General features: G+C 45.6%; 1 protein-coding gene across 6 annotated transcripts in view; it reads left to right on the top strand.

Moving 5' to 3' along the window:
* Window positions 1–19972, top strand: part of DNM3 (dynamin 3) — a 171758-nt gene that overhangs the window by 147418 nt on the left and 4368 nt on the right. For 5 of the 6 annotated variants that reach the window (XM_071435756.1, XM_071435761.1, XM_071435760.1 and 2 more), the window contains 2 exons: window positions 3517–3743; window positions 5727–5960. In XM_071435756.1, the coding sequence (XP_071291857.1) occupies window positions 3517–3743; window positions 5727–5960 (461 nt within the window). Of the gene's footprint in view, window positions 1–3516; window positions 3744–5726; window positions 5961–10848; window positions 19970–19972 lie in introns of those variants that run through there. The other variant, XM_071435763.1, reaches the window with a different exon arrangement.

Below are 19972 nucleotides of genomic sequence, written 5' to 3'. Positions count from 1 at the left end.
TGTGTGTCCTCACTGCTCTTTCCAGATCATTGCTAGCAGCTCACTGCTTTGACTTAGCCTATCTCCAGTGCCCTTGGAAAGGCTGGGGTTTAGCTTTCATTTCATAAACAGCAGAGCTCAGTGAGCAGTTGCTTTTGAAAGCTTACATTAAATTTTCTGCCACTCACCTCCTCATCTGGAACCGTTTAGGGGTCTCTGAAGTGTGTGCTTCTCTCTCAGAAGTAGATTACTGTGAGATTTTGTGCTTTCAGTCTCATCAGCTGTTGGTGACACTGATAAAACCTGCCAGACTGGCACACAGAAACCACACACTTAAAATATCACCAAGCTTTCAGCTGACCTCATCGTCCCAAGCTGCATTTGGGCTTCCTAGTGAGCTGAGGCCTACACCTCCATCCTAGAGGTTAAATCTGGGGCAAAGAATCCAAACATTTTAAAGAACTGTGAAAAGTGACATAGAAGCATTAATGAATTTCTTTCTGTACAGCATAGGCAGTAAAATACCATATTGAAAACAATAGATAAAATAGCAATTTTTAAAAATCAGGGCTATTGAAAAGAGAAAGAAATGGCCGAATCAAGAGTGCTGAGCCCTGCCAAAAGATAGTGCAAAGATCTGGAAAGGAGTGGAGCTGTGATTGAAGGTGGGTCCTGTGAAGTTGTGTGTGTTCCTTGGAGTATTCATAAGTCCAACCCATACACCAGGAGTTAAGTGAAAACACTTTCCCTCCCCCTTAATCAACATATTCTGCATTTTCTGCTGCCCCATCATGTTGCCTCCAAAACTCTGGAAACAAATCGATCCCAAGGAATTTGTTTCCATGACAATTGCAACCTCCCAAGTTTTCCTAGAACTTCCTTTCCACTTTGTGGGCCCATAAACAAGTACTTAGAATTCAAGGAAAGTATCAGATTCAAACTCAGTGTACAGAAAATAATTACATGCTGTCCCTGAGCATATTTTGGGGCCTAAGCCTACACTGTTGTGTTCCAAGTGCATCCCTTGTTCTTCCCCTAGGGTGGATGTTGATTACCTTAAAAGAAAATACATTTACCACACAGAACAGCATTGAGTTACCATTACCAATTCAAACATGCCCAAACAAAAAACACATACACAAGTTTGTATTTCATGGTGCCTTGGTATCCTGGATTATACAAGAGGGGTGGTCTTAAGAGTAGTCAGTGTATACTCCATAAACAGGGCTGATACTGATCTCAGCTGAGGAGAAAAACTCCACAGGACTTGTTACTGCCAGACTGCAGGTCCAGGAATGGGTTGTGTTTGCATTTGAGGCAGTGCCATGTGTTGTCTTCCCACTGAGGAGGTTCCAAGCCCACCTTGCCCCATTTCAGGGTGCCAGGGCAGATTTGGGGCACTGGCATTTGGATGCTTGCTATGGTTCAGCTTTGACTGCAGGTCTGTGAAGGAAAATGTTTTAAACCGTTCCTGTGAGTCTGCTTTCCAGAAAGGAGCAAACATGAGTAAGCATCACTTTTCCCTCCATTTCCAAGCTGGAGAAAGTGGCTCTGGTGGAAGATCTTCCTCTGTCTAGTACAGCATAGGAGGGCAGGAGGCTGATCCAAGATCCATCCTTAACACAGCAGTCTTCCCTTTCCAGAGGAGGGAGTTACTCAAATCCTCTGCCAGTGACAGACAGGGACCTCTCATGATAATTGTCACAGGCTGATTTTTTTCAAACAGATATTTGTGGTTTAACAATGCCTTTACAATCAGTTCTGGCCTTAATCTAATTTTAGGACTTCTTTTTTTGAAGTGATGCCATTAAAATGCTCATTTCATCAAGCAGAATGTGATGCTGTTTAACTGTGATATCTGTTTTTAATGTGGAGTTTTTGGCAATCACAAGGAAAGTAGTGTACTCTGGCTCTTGATCAGTACCATCTACTGGAAAACAGCATGAAACTCATGGAAAAATGTTGCAGGCTTTGCTAAGAATTTGTGCATCTCCTGTCATACGTGAATGGGAAATGACAGCCAAGCCCAGGCAATGTGGTTTTGTTTCCTTCTGAGCTCTGTCCTGGCTGCCTGCTTGTTGCTGGTGACCAGAAAGGGTCCCTTGGCTGTGCTGGCTCACTGCTCTCACTGACCTTGTCTAAACACAAACATTGCCTTAGTCTCACTGTCAGCCTTTAAATCACAAAACTAGCACAAACCCATGAGCAAATGGAGCTCAGGTTTATGTAATCAGAATCCTGGGAATGTATTATCATCGCTACCTCCAGCTCAAAAAAGCTTTATGGAGCAAAGCACCAGATGAGAAATAGATCAGAACAGCACCAAGTCTCAAATGCAAGGATTTAGTAGGTCAGCAGTTGGTCTATTTACTACAATCTTATTTAATCAGTGTACCTCTAGCTTTTTATGTCTCTTAATGTGGCCCAGGTTTCCATAACCAAGGCAGGCATAGCAGGAAATCAATATAGTAAGTTAGATTACTTGGAGACTTCTCCCTTCAGTTTGAATGTGTGTGGATGGGTTATTCAGAATCTGACAGACTTGCTGGAAATGAAAGACACTGTCTACAGTAGGGTAAATTGTTGCTAAGAAAGTAATTGACAGGTATGTCATAAAGCCTGAAAATTCCCATTCCCTGGGGAATTTATTTACCATTTACCTCCCAGTCAGCCCTTTAGAAATAGCCCAAAATGGCAGCTGGCTCCTGGGAGCTCTTGGGAAATGAAGTGTAAGCAGAGGTGTCACCTCAGAGATGCAGAATTGCAGGAGAGCTGGTGTAATGTAGTAAGAGAATTCAATCTCCTGCTTCCATTGATCTCCCCTATATTTGTTCAGCATTGTATTTTCCACAGAGACTTTTGTTTATTTCTTTGGTGGTTTGGATTATTTTATTTTCTGTCTGATTGTGAAAAATGCAAATCACTTGTTTTTAAAATTTTTAAAGTTTAATAGTAATAAAATGGTTATAAAAATAGCAATATAATTAGAATAATAAAAATTTGGACAATTTGGATTAGGACAATATGAGACAATAGAAACAAAGAGCTACAGACAGGCTGCGTACCTCTTCCTGGGCAAAATAAGCCTGAAAAAGGACCCACTTTAACAGAGGATTAACCCTTAAGAGCAAAAGTGTTGCATATTCATACACCTCATCCATGATGCATAAATTCCATTCAAACACAGGATTCTGTCTGGGCAGTGTCAGCTTCTTCCTCTGAATCCTGATGGTGTCTCAGGGCTGAGCCAGGCAGGAAGAAGTTCATTTCTTCTGATAATGGAGCAATAAATTCTCTTTCTCTGAAAGATTCAGGTGTCCTGTGGCTGCTATCTTGGTGTGAGTCCTTTCTTTAAAAAAAGTATCTTACATAGCATAGTTTCTATTTTAGCATTATGTTATAACCTAAAACTATATTTAACACACTACTTAAGAGAATTAATACAGCACAACTTTCTGACATAACGCATATACTATTCATTTTAATATTTGTGAAAAGCCAATCATAAAATACACATTTTTCCCACTGATGAAACAGGTAAAAGAATTTATCAATGCAGAGCTGCTGGCTCACCTGTATTCTTCTGAGGACCAGAACACTCTGATGGAGGAGTCGGCGGAGCAGGCGCAGCGGCGGGACGAGACCCTGCGCATGTACCAGGCGCTGCAGGAGGCGCTGGCCATCATCGGGGACATCAGCACCAGCACCGTGTCCACCCCTGCTCCCCCGCCCGTGGATGACTCCTGGCTCCAGCAGGCACGCAGGTGAGCAGCCATGGCACCAGGACAGGCACTGTGCTCTGTCACATTCCTTCTCTGACCTGCTGGGATTTGTCCAGCAGGTCGGGTTGTGGCACAGTCCCTGCCCCTGGGGTGGTGTTAAATTTTTATACTAAGAACTACCTGTGCTTTATTTACAATAATTTTCCAATACCCATCACCTATGTTAGACAGTCTGTCTCTAAACCAATCAAACAGTGTCACCATCACAGCAGAAGATGGAAGACAAGAGGAAGAAGAAGGACAGGACATGCCCAGATTCCTCCATCTTGCCTCTTGAACCCCCATTCTAAATTCCCAAAATTCTACTTTTTCACCCTGTGACAAATTCACTATCATCCTACTCAAACTCTTGTGGCTTGTAAATCCTCACACAAAGTTGGTAATTGTTTCCATGGGCTAAAATCAAAGGCACAGGTGTTTGTGACTCCATGCCAAGGTCTCTGAGCCCCCTGCCAGGGTCTCGAGCCCTCCAGGGCAGCCAGAGGAATGTCCTGGGTTCCGACACTATACTAAAAAATACAGAAAAAATCCTTACTAAATGCTAAAAAAATAATAATAAAAACTCATGACTCTGAAAAGAGTCCTGACACAACTTGGCCCTAATTGGCCAATGAGTCAAAACAACTCACACCAGAGTCCAATCAAGCAATCACCTTAAATAAACAATCTCCAAACATAAGCACAACACAAAAAAACCAAATGAAATAAGAATTGTTTTTCTTTTCTCTGAAACATCTCACTACCTTTCAACTTCCCAGGAGAAAAACCCTAGGCAAAAAAATCATGTTCAAAAAATGTAAATGCCACAGTGGTCAGCCTGTCTGGGGCACTGCCACTGTCTTTGTTTCTTTTTGTTTAAGGTTGGGATTAAATGTGTGAGATGGTATTTTATGTTTGGATGTTTATTAGTTTTTATTCCTATCACTGTTTTATAAACCATGAGTTCTACAGTGCTTCACTCTAGCAAACTAAAAATGGAATGGTATTTATTTTTCTACAAGGCTTTTTAAGGGTAAACTGTCTAATTAAGAAATTACACTTAAATTATTTTTACTTTTAACTTAATAACTAACTAGTCATGGCCTGTAATGTGGATTTTTAAATTTAATTTTACAATACTATTCAAACTTATCAAGAAGAACAACTAGATTCTGTCTTTAAACTTCTATCTTTTTTTAATATATATTTACTATATTCTAAAACTTTAAGTTTTCCACCATGTGATATTACACCTCTCTATTCAAACTCCACACCCACAATCCCAGTTCTGTCATTCCATTTTGGAAGCCTTCTCCACAGCCTCAGGTCAATGCAGTGTTCTCCTGGGGGTCAGTGCCTGTCAGCACAGAAAGTCTCAGATTCTCAGTAACCAGGGTTCCAACAAGATCAGGAGCTCCCTGCCTGCCTGTCCTTTTAGGAAGATGCTCCTCCAAGTCTTAACGACATCTGTGAGGAAAATCAAAACATTTTCCCATATATAATATGGGAATATGTTTATATATATAAACATACCCACCTATTCTGTGGGTATGCTTATGTGAGCACCAGACAGGATATTTGCCTTGCAAGAAGACCATGCTGTGGATTTACAGCTTCTCTGATGCTTCAAATAGCAGCTGCCTCTGTCACCCCAGTTGTGTATCCACTTGGCCTCCTTTTGCAAGCTGTTATAATAATTCAGCACGTCAGGCTCCATGTCCTAGAAATTCCATTTAACAAAACATTATTAGGACTTGAATAATAAAATCCATTTTATTCACCTCTTTGCTTGTATGCTGTCAGTGGGAAACACGTGAGTCTTAATTGTATGTGATCCTCTGACACTGACAGCAAAGGAAAATGCCAATCAAAACCATCTGTCATAAGTTTTAACTTTTGTTTAAAGCAAAATACAATACATCAAAGAAAACCCAAAACCCGTACCCCCACCTTACTGAACTTTTAAAATTTCTGATATTTCACCAGATCACCTCCTCCAAGTCCTTCAACTCCGAGGAGACCTACCTTGAACAACCCCCCCACCAGACCTTTATCTGGCCGAGGACCCGCTCCTGCCATCCCCTCCCCGGGCCCCCAGTCGGGGGCTCCGCCGGTCCCGTTCCGCCCGGGAGCTCTGCCTCCGTTCCCCAGTGCCGAAGGCCACGCAGGACCCCCCCAGGTTCCCTCTCGGCCCAGCCGGGCTCCTCCCAGCGTGCCAAGGTAAGAGCTTGGTGTTCCTGGGGGTGCCATGGTTCTCTCCCCCTGGCACCACAGCCAAAGCCTGCACTGCTCCCTGCGTGGGACGCGAGCGCTGCTGCTGCCAAGGGCTTGTAGCAAAGCAAAAGTGGGCATTCTCTGCAGCCAGAGGTGTTTGATGGAAGCACTTTTTAGCACTTAGCCTGTTTGAAAAGATTTTTTCATTTTAAAAAACTCTAGTCAGTCACTTGGAAGACCCTGATTTGCTTGCATTAAGAACCTCAGTTCTGGTTGTGTTGTACCCTCATAAGGGACCAGAGAGAGAGGGAGGTCACCTACCCCCAGGAGGAGAGGGGCAGGGGTACAGCTCCTCACTTCTGCCCTTCTGAACCCTCACCAGAGGAAGCAGGGGCTCTCCTGGGAGAGAGAACAAGAGCAATTCTTGTAGAACCAGTGGAACAAACTGGTAGGAGTCTGATTCTTGTCCTGCAAAGCCAGTAATTCCCAGCCAGTTGGAAACAGTCCCTGGTTGTCCTACAGAGTACATCATATGGTACCAAGCAATTAGTTAAGGAACAAGATTATCTTCAGTGCATTATTTCCTTTCCTTCTCAGGGCTTTGCATTTATCAAGCCCTTTTAAAGTAGCTTTGCATATTGTATAATTTTCTATGGCATTGATTGCTTTTTTATATGTTATATGAATAGAATGTCCTTAATGTTTATTTTCACAATGATGTAATACACTTAATCACATATATATATATATATATATAAAAACCTCTGATTCTGAGGGATTCATTAACTTTCTAAATTATGAGAGGCGTGGGCAGATAAGGCAATGTTGGAACAAAGGGGTTTCTCCATTTTTGATAAATTAGCTGTTACATTGAAAGTACTCACAGTTTGGAAAAAAAAAGAGCCAGCTAAATAGGAACCAAAATAAAATGTGCACATTTTCAATTTTAAAAATGGTAATTGAGAAGAGAAGCTTTGGAGAAGAATTTTCTTTTAAATAGGTGAGATCTGTCACAGTTGTCAGTAACTTAAATTTGAGGCTCAGTGTTTCTAATATAATTACCCTTTATAATAGAAAGCATAAATAAATGAGGTATATCAAAGGAATGAAGTATTTTTCTACATTTGCTATGAAAAGGGCGTTGTTGCATCAATGCCCAGCCATGAAACACCCTTTCACCTCAGTGGATATCCTGTAGCTTGCAGCAGGGACCGCTGGGGAGAAACCTGGAATTGCCTTTCCAAACTTTGCGCTGGAAGGGAAGAACCCAAGGACCATCCCCTTGCTGGGAGAGCCTGGGGCTGAGCCAAAGGGCGCTGGCCCTGCTGCTTGCTCTGTGCCATCAGGGGCCACCTCAGAGGGATGCAGGGCTGAGGTGCAGCTGTGCCAGCTGTGCCAGCCGAGAGAACCATGGCTCCCGTGCCCTGCCCCGCAAGGCAGCGCGTCTCCCTCCCCTGCCCGCCCTGGCTGTGCATGGACGCTGCTTTCCCAGGGTGCCTTGCCAAGAGCATGTCTGCTGATCTTCTTCTTCGTGCCAGAGGGCTAAGGTGGGATGGAGACCAGGAAGGAATTTTCTAGCACGCAAAAGACACGGGGGTAAGCAGCCTGGGAACGCCTCCGCTCGGGACCGCCACTGGTGGCAGGAAAAGCAGTGGTGGATAAAGGAGGTCAGTGATTTTCAAATTGTAGCTGGATACAGAACTGAATGTGAGACTGCCTGACATTTTTGTGGAAAAAAATAATCTGCAATACACATCTTCTGGACTAGATCCTAGTTCTGTCTTTTAGAGCTATGAAAGCCTCAGACAGAAAAAATCTCAACTGCTAAAGAATGAAGGAAGGGTTTGACATTCTGCTGAAACTTCAGGTTTCTTCTGCTGACTAAAGTGTGAGGGAGGAAATCCCAGGGAAGGGGCTGCAGGGAAATCACCTGAGGGGGACAGTGTGGCCAGCTCCTTTGCCTATTCAATGTTTCTTTTGAGCCCTGGAATTTCAGCTACGCTTGGTCTGGTTTTAATAACAGCCTTTGCAGGATCATAGGAAATTGACTCAGAAAATGGGTCCGAGATATTAAAAGGGGGAAAAAAGAGTTTTGAGGAAGAGTTCTTGTGGAAACTTGAGCTTTTTCTGTGACTTATTTTTGAACTGGGGCGCTGTGCTCTGACTGTTCCACCACCATTTTCTGCAGGGATTCCTTGAAGTGTTGGGATCTCTCTTATCTAGGGAAATAGTTTAACTTCCTGAGAAGAAAGTAGTATTTTTAAAGTTTATCTCCCTTTCCAAAGGAGCTTTCTGTTACAGCCCCTGTCCCTGTCACATGGAGCTGAAAATCTGACATGCTGAAGAAATACAGAGTTTCCATTTTCTCCTGTTCTGCTTTAAGCTAAAAAGATCATTTTCAGGGGTGAGACTTGGTCTGTCCTTGTCCAATGAGCAGATTAGCAGCACACGTTTGATGTGGAAAATTTGGCACCTTACCATGAGATACAGCTCATCTTTGAAAACACAGATTTTTTTCTTCTACTTTGTTAGGATTTATCAAAGGAACTGTACAGAAATGGTGAGCTCTCAGCATTCTCTCACTGTTCCTCCCTTAGTGTACAGGGAAAGGAAAAGAGTTAGGAGAACAGGAAATCATTTTCTTCCCTGCTTCGCTCTGATTCTAAAGCTGGTTTGGGTTATGTGCTCTGAATATTTCTGTAAGGAAACAGAAACTATTTGCATGATACATGCCTCTTTTAATTAATCCCACTTGAGGTGGGTGGATCTCTCCCAGCAAAGCCTGTGAGTAAAGGCCCCTGGCTTTAAGGGCTTGATGCCAAAGCATATATGATTTGTGAAATATTCCCCACTGCCAGAATCTGGATTATTCCCCCTCTCTCTTAAAAGGCTTCAGTAGTATTTTGAAAGAAAATGCAGCTGTGTGCTTGGTTTGGTAGGACAGCTTTAGGCAGGCACTAGAAGCACTCCAGCTCACCCTGATGTTTGTTTGCCTGCCTGTGTGGAAAGCCTGATCTTGACCAATTTAAGTTCTACTGTGGATGCCTGATTTTCAGCTTTTAAATGTCCTGAATGGAAATCTCAGCTTTGCCACAAGGAAAACAACTGAACTGGAAATGTTTTTCTCTCTTGGCAGCAGAGCCCATGGTGTTTGTGGGGGTGGAAGGGTGCTGCCCTTTTCTCCCTGTGTGCTGCTACTGTGGATTCACCAGGGCTTTCCCAGCAAAGCCCTGGTCTGGAACCAGGAGATGGTTCCTGACTTTGTCACTGAGACAAAGGTGACCCCACAGGAGGTGAAACCCTGGAGCACGTGTGTCACCCTCAGGCAGGCTGGGGCTGCTCCCCAGGGGCTGGGGCTGGTCTTTACATGTGAGGCAAGTGGTGGGGAGAAAATTCACATTGTGCTGCTCACACACTGTCCCTGCAATTTACTTCCACCCACAGGCAGCCAGCAGGGAAGGGCTGGTGGCAGCTCTGCAGCTCCCCTTTGTTATGCCACCAAGGCTGATTCCATCACCTGCTGTGTTGGTAGCTAATCTACCTTGTAAGCCACCATTACATTTTTCTGCCAAACTGGCAGGAAAAGGTATTTTTACCTAACAGTAATTGCAGTTAGAAATTTTCAGACAAAGTCAGGAGCAGTGCAGAAAGCATTCCTGCCTGACAACTCCCAGCCCACAGGCTCCCACTCAACTCTTTGGTTGCCAAATATCAACCATTCACAAAGTTTTCTCTGATGGATTTTTATGGATTAGAGTTCTTTGAAAAGATTTCATGAAATGTCTAACCCTGTGCATTGAATGATAAGGAGATTTTGTGCAAAAATTGCACATGATCCTCTGAATAAAATCTGTCACAGTGCATAGGCATATAAGGCCAGAAGGGTTATCCTGCCTGAGCCTGGGAATCTTCTTTCTCCTGAAAGTTTGACCTTGCAGCTTTAAAAGCTTACTACTGTATTTTTTAATGGAATATAAATTGTAATCAAATAGTCATTTCACCAAATTCTTCTGGCAGGATGAGTGAGAGCCACCTTAGAGTGTTTGCATGCTGACTTGGATGATCTTAATCTGAACACCCAAGTAGGAGAGCACAGCTCTCTGTCCTCTTTGAATGGATCTTTGGCAGAAGTTATATTCAAAAAGTATAGTCTGCAATTAGGATTGTTTCATGCAAGCAAAGAGACAAAAGTGTTACATGGACAGAATTCAAATTCCTGCTGAACCTCAGGAGAAAAGAAAGCCAAAGAATAATTTAATTCTGCATCTCATGTCAAGAATATACAGCTACATGGGAAAAGCCAGAGCCCCTCCCAGGGGGGACACTGCCCTTCTGTAGCCAGTATGTTTCCAACTCTGCCTGTCCAAGGACCCCAAAATCACAAGACTTAGGAGAATATCAGTTATTATTTCTGTGATTTCTGCCCAGGGGCAAGACAGCCCTGTGTAATTTGTTACCAGTCTAATGTACATTTCTTGTTGAAATGCACACCCAGTAATATGTTACTTCTGCTGCTGACTGCTTTGAGCAGCAGCAGACTCCATTTATTTTCTCTTATCTCTTAGAAAGAAGCTCTGCATTTTCCCCTCCTCCACTGGGTCCTTTTTCACTATTTTCCCTTTTTTTCTCAGCCTTTCCTTCTCTGTCCCTTTCTTGACCATCCTGTTTGCTTCCTCTTTCACCTCCTCCTTTCACCTGGTTTCCTGCCTGGTACGTTTGTCTCTTTTCCCCATGTATTCCTTCCTTTCCTTCTCACCACCTTGTCTTGGTTTCCTTCCAAATTATCCCATCCCTGCCACCTTTGTAAATCTGTCACGTGGCATTTCTGTCTTTTAGAGTTTTTCAGACAGTTTTCAAGCCATAGAATGCAATATTTGGCAATCTTTCTTACCAGCATCCTGGTGGCAGTGGCTGTGACACCCACAAAAAACACGAGCTCCTCTGCCTGGGGCAGTCACACTGCCAGATGCAAACCTGGGCTCATCTTGCAACTCTGGTCATGGGATAGAATCAAAGAATAGAATCACAGAGTCCTTTGGTTTGAAAGGGACCTTTAAAGGTCATCTAGTCCAACCCCCCTGCAATGAAGAGAGACAACAGAAGCACTGAAAGAAGGAGCATTCTGCATGAGGATAAGTATTGGAGGGCTTGGCCACAAAGCAGGTCCCAGCAGGTTGTAAAAACATGTAAAATGTCACAATCCAGCAAGTCTGGCAGTTTCATTGTAATTCTGCAGTACTGATCTTATGAGAGATTTGGAATGGCATTTGCACAGAACTGATTCTTCAGCTGCCTGAGCTGTAATGCCATGAGAGATACAGGAGAGTCTTCACTTCTGCTCCAGGAGCTTCAGTGATTGCTGCCCCAAAAAGGAGGGCTCTCTTTTACACTGGCAGTAGGATTTTGTTACTGCCTTCCTTTATATTCCTCTCCCCCAGATGGCTGTCCTGAAGACTGAGGAGAACAAAGTTCATGGGATGGCAGACATTTCAGACTGGGTACCATGTCTGCTGCCACTGACTCTTAACCTCTCTCAGCATCTCCCTCCATCAGCCAGAGACAGGCTGATCATATCTTCAGTGGCCCAGGAATTTTCTGATGGGCAGTTCACTGTGGCAATTAACAAAAGTATCTGAAGAATCCCTTGTCCTGCATAGGGTTGAGGTTTGATCTATCTACTGCACCTCAGGTAGCTGTAATCATCTTGAGTATTGTTCCTGAGCTACTTGCTCCTGCCTTATTCAACAAAAAATTGTTTTAAAACAAAGTGACATTCAACTGGGACTGCTGCAAGTCACTTTAAAAGTTCAGCAAAGAGGATCTGGCAGTGAAATGGCTTTTCATTACTCTTAGTGTAGACCAGAGCTATGTGATGGCGAAGGGTAGGCAAAGAGATGCAAGAGAGGGGAAGACAGAAAAACAAGGAACCTGAAAAGCATCAAAAGAAGTGGTTCTGGAATAAAGATGATGTTGCAAGTGCAGTCCTCAAATATAGTGGCAGTGTCAGCTGATGCAGTGAATGAATTTCAGCAAAAATTTGAGTTTGGTTTGGTTTTGGTTCTTTTTTTTCTTCCTAGCATTTTCTCTCTCAAGATACTGTTAGTAGAAGGAAATGGTTTTATTTTTAACATCTCTCTACTTGAAGAAAGAAAGTAGAATCAAGCAACAGCAGTTGTTTGACAGAAATACAGGAACATGAAGATGTTATTTGTGCCAAGAAATGATTTAGGTTCATAATGGAGTGGTTTAATAACAGTTGCTATGAAGACATTGCAGGATTAAGAGCGATGCTGTTGAGCAGGGAATTCCTGCCTTGTCTGAGAGAGTGGGTGAATAGCACCGCATTTCTAGGCTGCCTTATGCTAGAAGAGAAAACATCTGAGAGTAAACAGAGAGAAACAGGGATGATTTGAACTTCCTGCACCTGCAGGCATCTTGAAAGGCTGTCTTGAAACTCTCCTGTCCCCTCGAGCTGTATTGGATCAGTAGTGATGAGGGCACTCCATGGCTCCACTAACAACAGTGGTAATCCCATTAGTTGGCATCATGGACAAGAAGAGGAGCAACTCCAGCTGCAGGTGACAACCAGGACATTTGCTCCCCTTCTTGCACCAAGGTAAGTAAAGAGGAGAGAGGCAACAAGGCAGAGGAAGGTCAAAGCTGAGTAGGAAGGAAGAACGGAGATGTATTCAAAAGGGGGTCCATGGTTCACACTGATGGCAAACTGCAGCTCACACAGAGCAGTGCACAGGTCCTGAGCTGCTGTGAAGAGATCAGATGTTCTTCCTGCTGATTTGGTGGCCCTTCTGTTGTCATCTTCCATGCACAGAACAGCATTCTGAATGCTCCCACTCAGCACTCCTAACTTTCTCTTCTTCATGGCCAGTTGTGACCCTCTGGACCATCCCAACCTAAGGTTTCTGAAAGGCTGGGGCAGAATTCCACAGATGCACTGCACACTTGCTTACTTGACATGTTCTCTGCTGAAGGGCAAACAAGAACACACAGTTTCTTAAGAATAATACTCTGTCTTGGGTCACTCCGTTGAATTAATTTTGTGTTTATTCAAGCTGAGCTTTTCATATGACACATTAATTCCCTGAAATGACTAATTTGAAAATGCAGTGTTCACATAAACATACAATATATTTGTATGTGTGTGTGATGGACGTTGATTTATTATGGTCATATAGAAAACATAGCTTGAGTTGTAGATAATAAATTATTCTGCTGGAACATCATATTTTGGACCACATTGCCTCTGAAAGGAGTATCTGTATTAAGTTAAATCACACACAGTGGAACCTCACTAACCCAGTGCTTTCAAACAGGGTAAGCCTTTGAATTCATGGAGATTTATACTCTGCAGTGTCGGTTTTTTATTTGTTTCTTTCAGTTATCTGATAAAACAGCATAATCTAATAACCTTAACTTGCTTATACTGAACAAAAAAATTCTTCCACTGAGAGCACTGTGCAGAGGGGTCATTTGCAGTTTTGGGGTTCAGCTATAGGGACAGCTGAGGCAGTCCCTGGCAGCACAGTCTGAGCATGGCCTCTGTGCTTTGTAGAGCCTGAGTTCAGCTGGAGAATGCTTCAGAACTAGCAGCCACCCTCTAAAGCTGTGCTCTGTGCCTGAGGGCTTCCCTTCCTGGCCTGCCTGACCGTACTGATCCTCTGGGCAACAGTTACAGACATTTTGTGTTTAACAAAATTACATTTTCCAGTACAGAAACAAATCTGAGCAATTCTCACTCTCTTGGACCATTCCACTGGGCTAAGGGACCATCTTAGGCAGATATTCCCCAGCTCCTTTCACCCTTCATCACCACTCCATGCAGTTTCTCATTTCCGCTGCAATCACCATCTCCTCCTGATCCCTGTCTGTGATTCCTGCTTTAGTCCTCCTAATGTCATCATCCTTTTTCTGCTTTTCCTGCTTTGTTATGACCTGTGTCAGCAGGACCAAGTGCCTTTCCTCCCCCTGTCTTCCCCCTGGCTTTCCCACTTCCACTCCCGAGTTGATGTTTGGGAGACTCTGCAGCAGCTGTGCTGCATCTGCTGTAGGACAGAGTTTAAGCCTGCACAGACTGAAGACTAATTAGGTCTACAAACCATGTCTTGCCTCTGTTTTTGAAGCATGATAGGTACAGTACTTCCACTTCTGGTTTGGATTGTCCTCCAAATCCTGAGGCTGATGGAGGTCGAGAGATGCCATATAAAAGTTAAGTTGATACAAGAACCAGTAATAGAAGGTGTGGGTCTCTCAGAATCTTACTGAAACAGAGAAAACCAGAGAAACAGGACAAAAATAAAACCAGTCAAAGCATTATAACTTTCTCAGGATCAAGCTACTTAGTTCTCTAAATAATTGCCCAAACAGGAAACCAGACTTATTCCTCACCTGCAGTAAGTCACTCCACTCTTAGCATATGCCTCACATTCCAGGTTTGTTCTGTCACCTAAAACAAATTTGCCTGCAGTCAGTCTTAAAGCTGCTTAGAGATTTGAAGTATTTTCTTGTTAAATTCTACAAAGACGATGTCACGTATTGGGGTATCCGAGAGGGCTGCGTTATAGGGAAACCAACATGATGGAAAAGGGAGAGAATAATGGGCTTCTGTTCACAGCTTCAGATCTATAGGATGTATCATAAAATAGAGTTCTGTGCATGCCTTCCACAAATGTTCTCTGGTGGTCACAAGCAAGCAAGAATGTCAAATATAAGTGGAAATGAAAGCCTTTTCTTTCGGAGTCCTCTGGCTGTGCTGTGAGGAGCCATCTTCGAGCGGGGCCTCCCATGGTAATTACAGCCATGCTTTACTGAAAGCACATTTTGTGCACTCTGTGTGAGGAGCGATAGGGCTTCTCAAAAGGCAAAGGCTCGAAGAACTCCCATATGTTTCTGATCTAATTTTAAGTCTAGACTTGCTTTATTTAGTTTCTTTTACTCGGCATTTGCCTAGCTAAAGCTTTTAGGAGTTCTTTTAAAACTGGAAACATGGGGGGGGGGGGGGGGGGGGGTGCTGCTAAGGTTAAAAATAAATGTAAAAACTTTGCCTTTTTTAAAAAGTTTTTGCAAGGGGGTAAGAGCTCCCCTCCATTCAAAACCCCACTGAGCTCTTCAAAGGAGAAGTCTCTGCAGCAACATCAGGGAGTTATTAAATACATACTTAGTCCACAATTTTCATTGGTAAATTCTTTATGTCTGCTTAATGTGTGCTAGTTAGAAGAACTGATTCTTTTTGCAGACTCGTTTACTCAACCCCGGGGGGACCTATGATCTCCTGCCCCTTTAACACTAACTTTTACAAACAGTTTAAAAAAAACAAAAAAAAAAGCAGCAAAATAACAACAACCCCAAAGTCAAGAGAGTGAGTTAGTGAGTTAAACGGGCCAGGCAGCGGGACCCGGCCCGAAAAGGCAGCTGAAATGTTGGCGACAACAGCCGAAAGGGTTTCCCGCAGCAGCGCCGCTTCCCTCGGAGCTTTCTCCGGGGCCGCTGCCCGGCTGCGATAACCGGGACCGGCCCGGCCGCGCCGTCTGCGCCGCTATCACCCGCTGGCCTCAGACTAAACATTGAACCGGCCTTAGTCACATATTTACTCACTGGGATGGCAGCTCGCGGCTGTTTGTGCCCGCTGTCCCCCGGCCGGGCCGCGGGCAGGCTGCAGCTCCCCCTGCCGCCCTGCAGGCCCGCTCCCCGGCCTGCCCGGGGCCGCGGCTCCCGTGAGGGGCCGGGGCTCGGGGGCCATGGGGCCGAGCCCACGCTCGGCTGCCTCGGGGCTGTGCTCGGTGCAGCTGCCCCAGAGTTGTTGTCTCTGTTGTCTCTACGTGGCCCAGGCTCCTGCACCGCTCCCGGGACTCCCGGCCACTCATCCGGCCCTGAAGGAGCCAGGGAGAGACAAGAGATACAACCTCGCCTCTTGTTTTTGGGGTTGAGATTCTTGTTAGGGGATAAAAAAAAAGTCTGAATGCTACTCCCAGGGTAGAAATGGTCACAGAATGATTTGTCACCTTGACAGGGAAGCCTAGGACAGGCAACTTCAGGGCTTGTTCTTTCCTTCACTGGCACTTGAGCTCCAGCTGATGCCGAGTGCCAGAGGCAAAGAAAGGGAGGGAAAAGGAACAGATCCCCCCCAATCTGTTCCCCCAGCTGAGCCCCTCTGCTCTGCCCAGGGCCTCGGGAGCACGGTGCCCCTTCCTGCTCTGCTGCAGATACTCCAGGAGCCTGTCAGCGGCAGGGCTGGAGGGACATGCTGCTGCTGCTACAGCTCTTTTCCCCAGCACTGCCTTTCCCAAGCATTGCCCTCCTCCAGGAGGCTCTGCAGGCGGAGGTGCTGCTGCCCCACTTTATGTGGGGGGTTAAGGAGCTGGAAGTGCACGGCAGGCAGGCAGCACCCTTGAGGGGCTGGAGCTGAGGAGGGCTCTGCCTGCTCCTCACGGATGTGCTGCCCAGGCCCACCGGGAGGACACACGGGTGTTTGTGTCACAGCATCCCAGACACACGTGGGAGCATCTACAGGTGGGACAGAGCACCCACAGACAGGTCAGAGCAACCACAGACAGGACAGAGCATCCACAGAGGGGTCAGAGCATCCACAGACGGGTCAGAGCACCCACAGACAGGACAGAGCATCCACAGAGGGGTCAGAGCATCCACAGACAGGACAGAGCATCCTCAGACAGGTCAGAGCACCCACAGACAGGTCAGAGCATCCAAAGACAGAACAGAGCATCCATAGACGGGTCAGAGCACCCACAGACAGGACAGAGCATCCACAGAGGGGTCAGAGCATCCACAGAGGGGTCAGAGCACCCACAGACAGGTCAGAGCATCCACAGACAGGTCAGAGCACCCACAGACAGGTCAGAGCACCCACAGACAGGTCAGAGCATCCACAGAGGGGTCAGAGCACCCACAGACAGGTCAGAGCATCCACAGACAGGTCAGAGCATTCACAGACAGGACAGAGCATCCACAGACGGGTCAGAGCATCCACAGAGGGGTCAGAGCATCCACAGATGGGTCAGAGCACCCACAGACAGGTCAGAGCACCCACAGACAGGTCAGAGCACCCACAGACAGGTCAGAGCATCCACAGAGGGGTCAGAGCATCCACAGATGGGTCAGAGCACCTACAGACAGGTCAGAGCATTCACAGACAGGACAGAGCATCCACAGACGGGTCAGAGCATCCACAGAGGGGTCAGAGCATCCACAGATGGGTCAGAGCACCCACAGACAGGTCAGAGCACCCACAGACAGGTCAGAGCACCCACAGACAGGTCAGAGCATCCACAGAGGGGTCAGAGCATCCACAGATGGGTCAGAGCACCTACAGACAGGACAGAGCATCCACAGACAGGACTGAGCTCCCCAGGTCAGAGCTCCCTGCTCTGAGCACTCCTGTCTGTAGGGCAGTGACACAGGGACAAGGATGGGTGGCTGGGCAGCAGCTCCTTATCAGAGCATCCCCTTGGGGTAATCAGCTTCTCCTGAAGTGCCTGGCACTCTGCAGTGGGAAGAGCTAATGGAGGGTTCTTCCCTTCAGGTCTGCACTGGGCCTGAGTGGAAATTCAAAGTAGGCCAGGGTGCAGTAACAGCGCTGGTTCAAGGCGGGAACAGGGCTTGGGCCTGATTGTGGTTCAGGTTTGGTTTGACTGATTGTATGCAGGAAATCTTCCCACTGTGCTCTCCAGTTTCTGATCCTTCTGTGTTAAATGGCAACTTGGCTAAATTGCATTATTTGAATCCAGTGGGCTGCATTTAGCCTGGTATTAAAATGCATGTTTGGGCTTTTAAATTTGATATGAAGACAGCTGTATGCATTTTCCCTTGTTTGTCAATTGCATACATATGATACAATGTTTTCAGTAAGCGCTAAACAATGCAATGTGAGGCATTTCAACAAAGGAATAATTTAATGCAACCCATCAGAAATGCAGAGCCTTAGAAGTGGTTCTTTATGAAACTACAAATTTTGGAAATGAGTCCAGAAGACCTACACTGGAGCAACACAAGAAACAATAGTTAACACAGTAACATTTTTCCTGTAAGAAAAATACACCATGAAGAAATTATATTTTGCCTATTTTTTTTTAGCTTGTTGATTTACTTGAATGCTTTAGTTGGCATATTTTGTATTTGTTGCATGGTAGGGATTAAAATTCTCGTTTCTTCACCAAAAGAGAATATTGTCGCACAAGATGCACTTTGAGCCAAACGAAATTTTTTTTTGTCAAGTGTAAATTTGTCTCACATATTTTGTTCCTGTTCAAAGAAAATTAACACAGTGTTACATTCTTTTCATCTTCAGTTGAGCTTTAGCAGAATGAGACACATTTCCTTCCTAATCTTCTTCAGAGCCACAACTGTCCCTACTTGCACAGGTGGAGGATGAGTTAGAAAGGGCTGCACATTTGTTGGGGCTAATTATTAATCTATTCTTATTAAAAAATTATTAATGAGCTCTGCTGGAGCTGATGGGAACCGGCCTTAGCCCCACCTTGCTCAGAATGTGGGTGCAGCCATGGGCTCTCCTGGTGATCTGGGCTGGGTTAAGGAATAGAGAGAGTGTACCTGGTAGTTCCTGCTAAAGAAAGGGAGCAAAACCACCCTGTAAGGCATGGATTGGGATAAATGCAGCACCAGAGCAGGCTGGAGGGTGCTGGACAGCTGAGTGAGGAGCAGGCTGAACAGTCTCAGGCTGTTTGTCCAGCACACAGCAGTGCCAGGCAGGACCGTGCCAGCCGTGCAGGCAATGTCAGCCCAGGCTCTGTGCATGGGCAGAGGTGGAATGGAGCAGCAACAAAATACTCTTTGTAACTGAGCTGAGGGAATTACCTCCACACAGCCCTGAGGGGGACCTTCCTGCACACAAACAGGTAAAGTGTTACACAGCTACCAAAGAGACTCTGTCTACAGCTCCAGCAGAGCTGGGTGTTATCCTTGGTGAAGGGAGAGAGGGATAAGTGCCAGCCTGGACTGCAGGTAGGATGTGCTTGGAGATCACTGCTGCTCACCCTTGCTCTGGGGTCTCTTATCAGAGGATGACAGAGTCCAAATTAAAATGCAGGGGTTTTCAGTACAAAGGAAAATTGAATGAAGGCACCTAAGTCTTCCCAAAAAATCCATCACTCTGTAGCACTTCCTGAAGTTGATAGAAAAATGCATTCATGGTAAATTAATGAATCCAGTAGCCCTGGCCATGGCTGGCATTTTCAAGACTGGCCATTGATTTAAAGCCTCAAAATGTGCCTCAGATTCAGGCCCATCAATAGGGCTACAGTTTGCCCAGGTATGCCAGAAGCTGCAGATTTTCCTGCTCCTGCAAGGCAGACCTGAAGCTGCTGCAGGCTGCTTTCCCCAGTCCTGTGCCTGCTCTGAAATGTACCTGTAAATCTGCTCTGTGAGTGTCCAGGCTGGGACTGACCCCTGAAACCAGGGAATAACCCCCCTGCCCTGCTGGTTTGCGTGGCTCCAGAAGGCAGTGGTGTGTGCAGAGCCCCCAGGCTGAGCACAGTGATGGGTGAGAGGGTAAAGCATGGCAGAAATGGCAGAACCCATTTTCTCCATCCTCCCTGTGCATGCTCAGGGGTGTCTGGCTTTGGTGTACGTGGCAGTAGGATTGTTGTGTGTATGAGCACGTGCATGTCCATGTCAAACAGCCAGAGGTGTAGGTGTGGGTTTGTGCTCAGGGTTTGTGCTCAGTGCTTGTGCTCAAGGTTTGTGCTCAGGGTTTGTGCTCAGTGCTTGTGCTCAGGGTTTGTGCTCAGTGCTTGTGCTCAAGGTTTGTGCTCAGTGCTTGTGCTCAAGGTTTGTGCTCAGGGTTTGTGCTCAGTGTTTGTGCTCAGGGTTTGTGCTCAGTGTTTGTGCTCAGGGTTTGTGCTCAGTGTTTGTGGTCAGTGCTTGTGCTCAGTGTCTGTGCGCAGGGTTTGTGCTCAGTGCTTGTGCTCAGGGTCTGTACTCAATGTTTGTGCTCATTGCTTGTGCTCATTGTTTCTTCTCTCTCTCTC

Source organism: Agelaius tricolor, unplaced genomic scaffold (assembly GCF_023055355.1).
Source record: "Agelaius tricolor isolate 1412-34295 unplaced genomic scaffold, bAgeTri1.0.p SCAF_11, whole genome shotgun sequence".
Taxonomy (NCBI): Eukaryota; Metazoa; Chordata; class Aves; order Passeriformes; family Icteridae; genus Agelaius; species Agelaius tricolor.
This window is presented reverse-complemented; position numbering and strand designations above follow the sequence as displayed.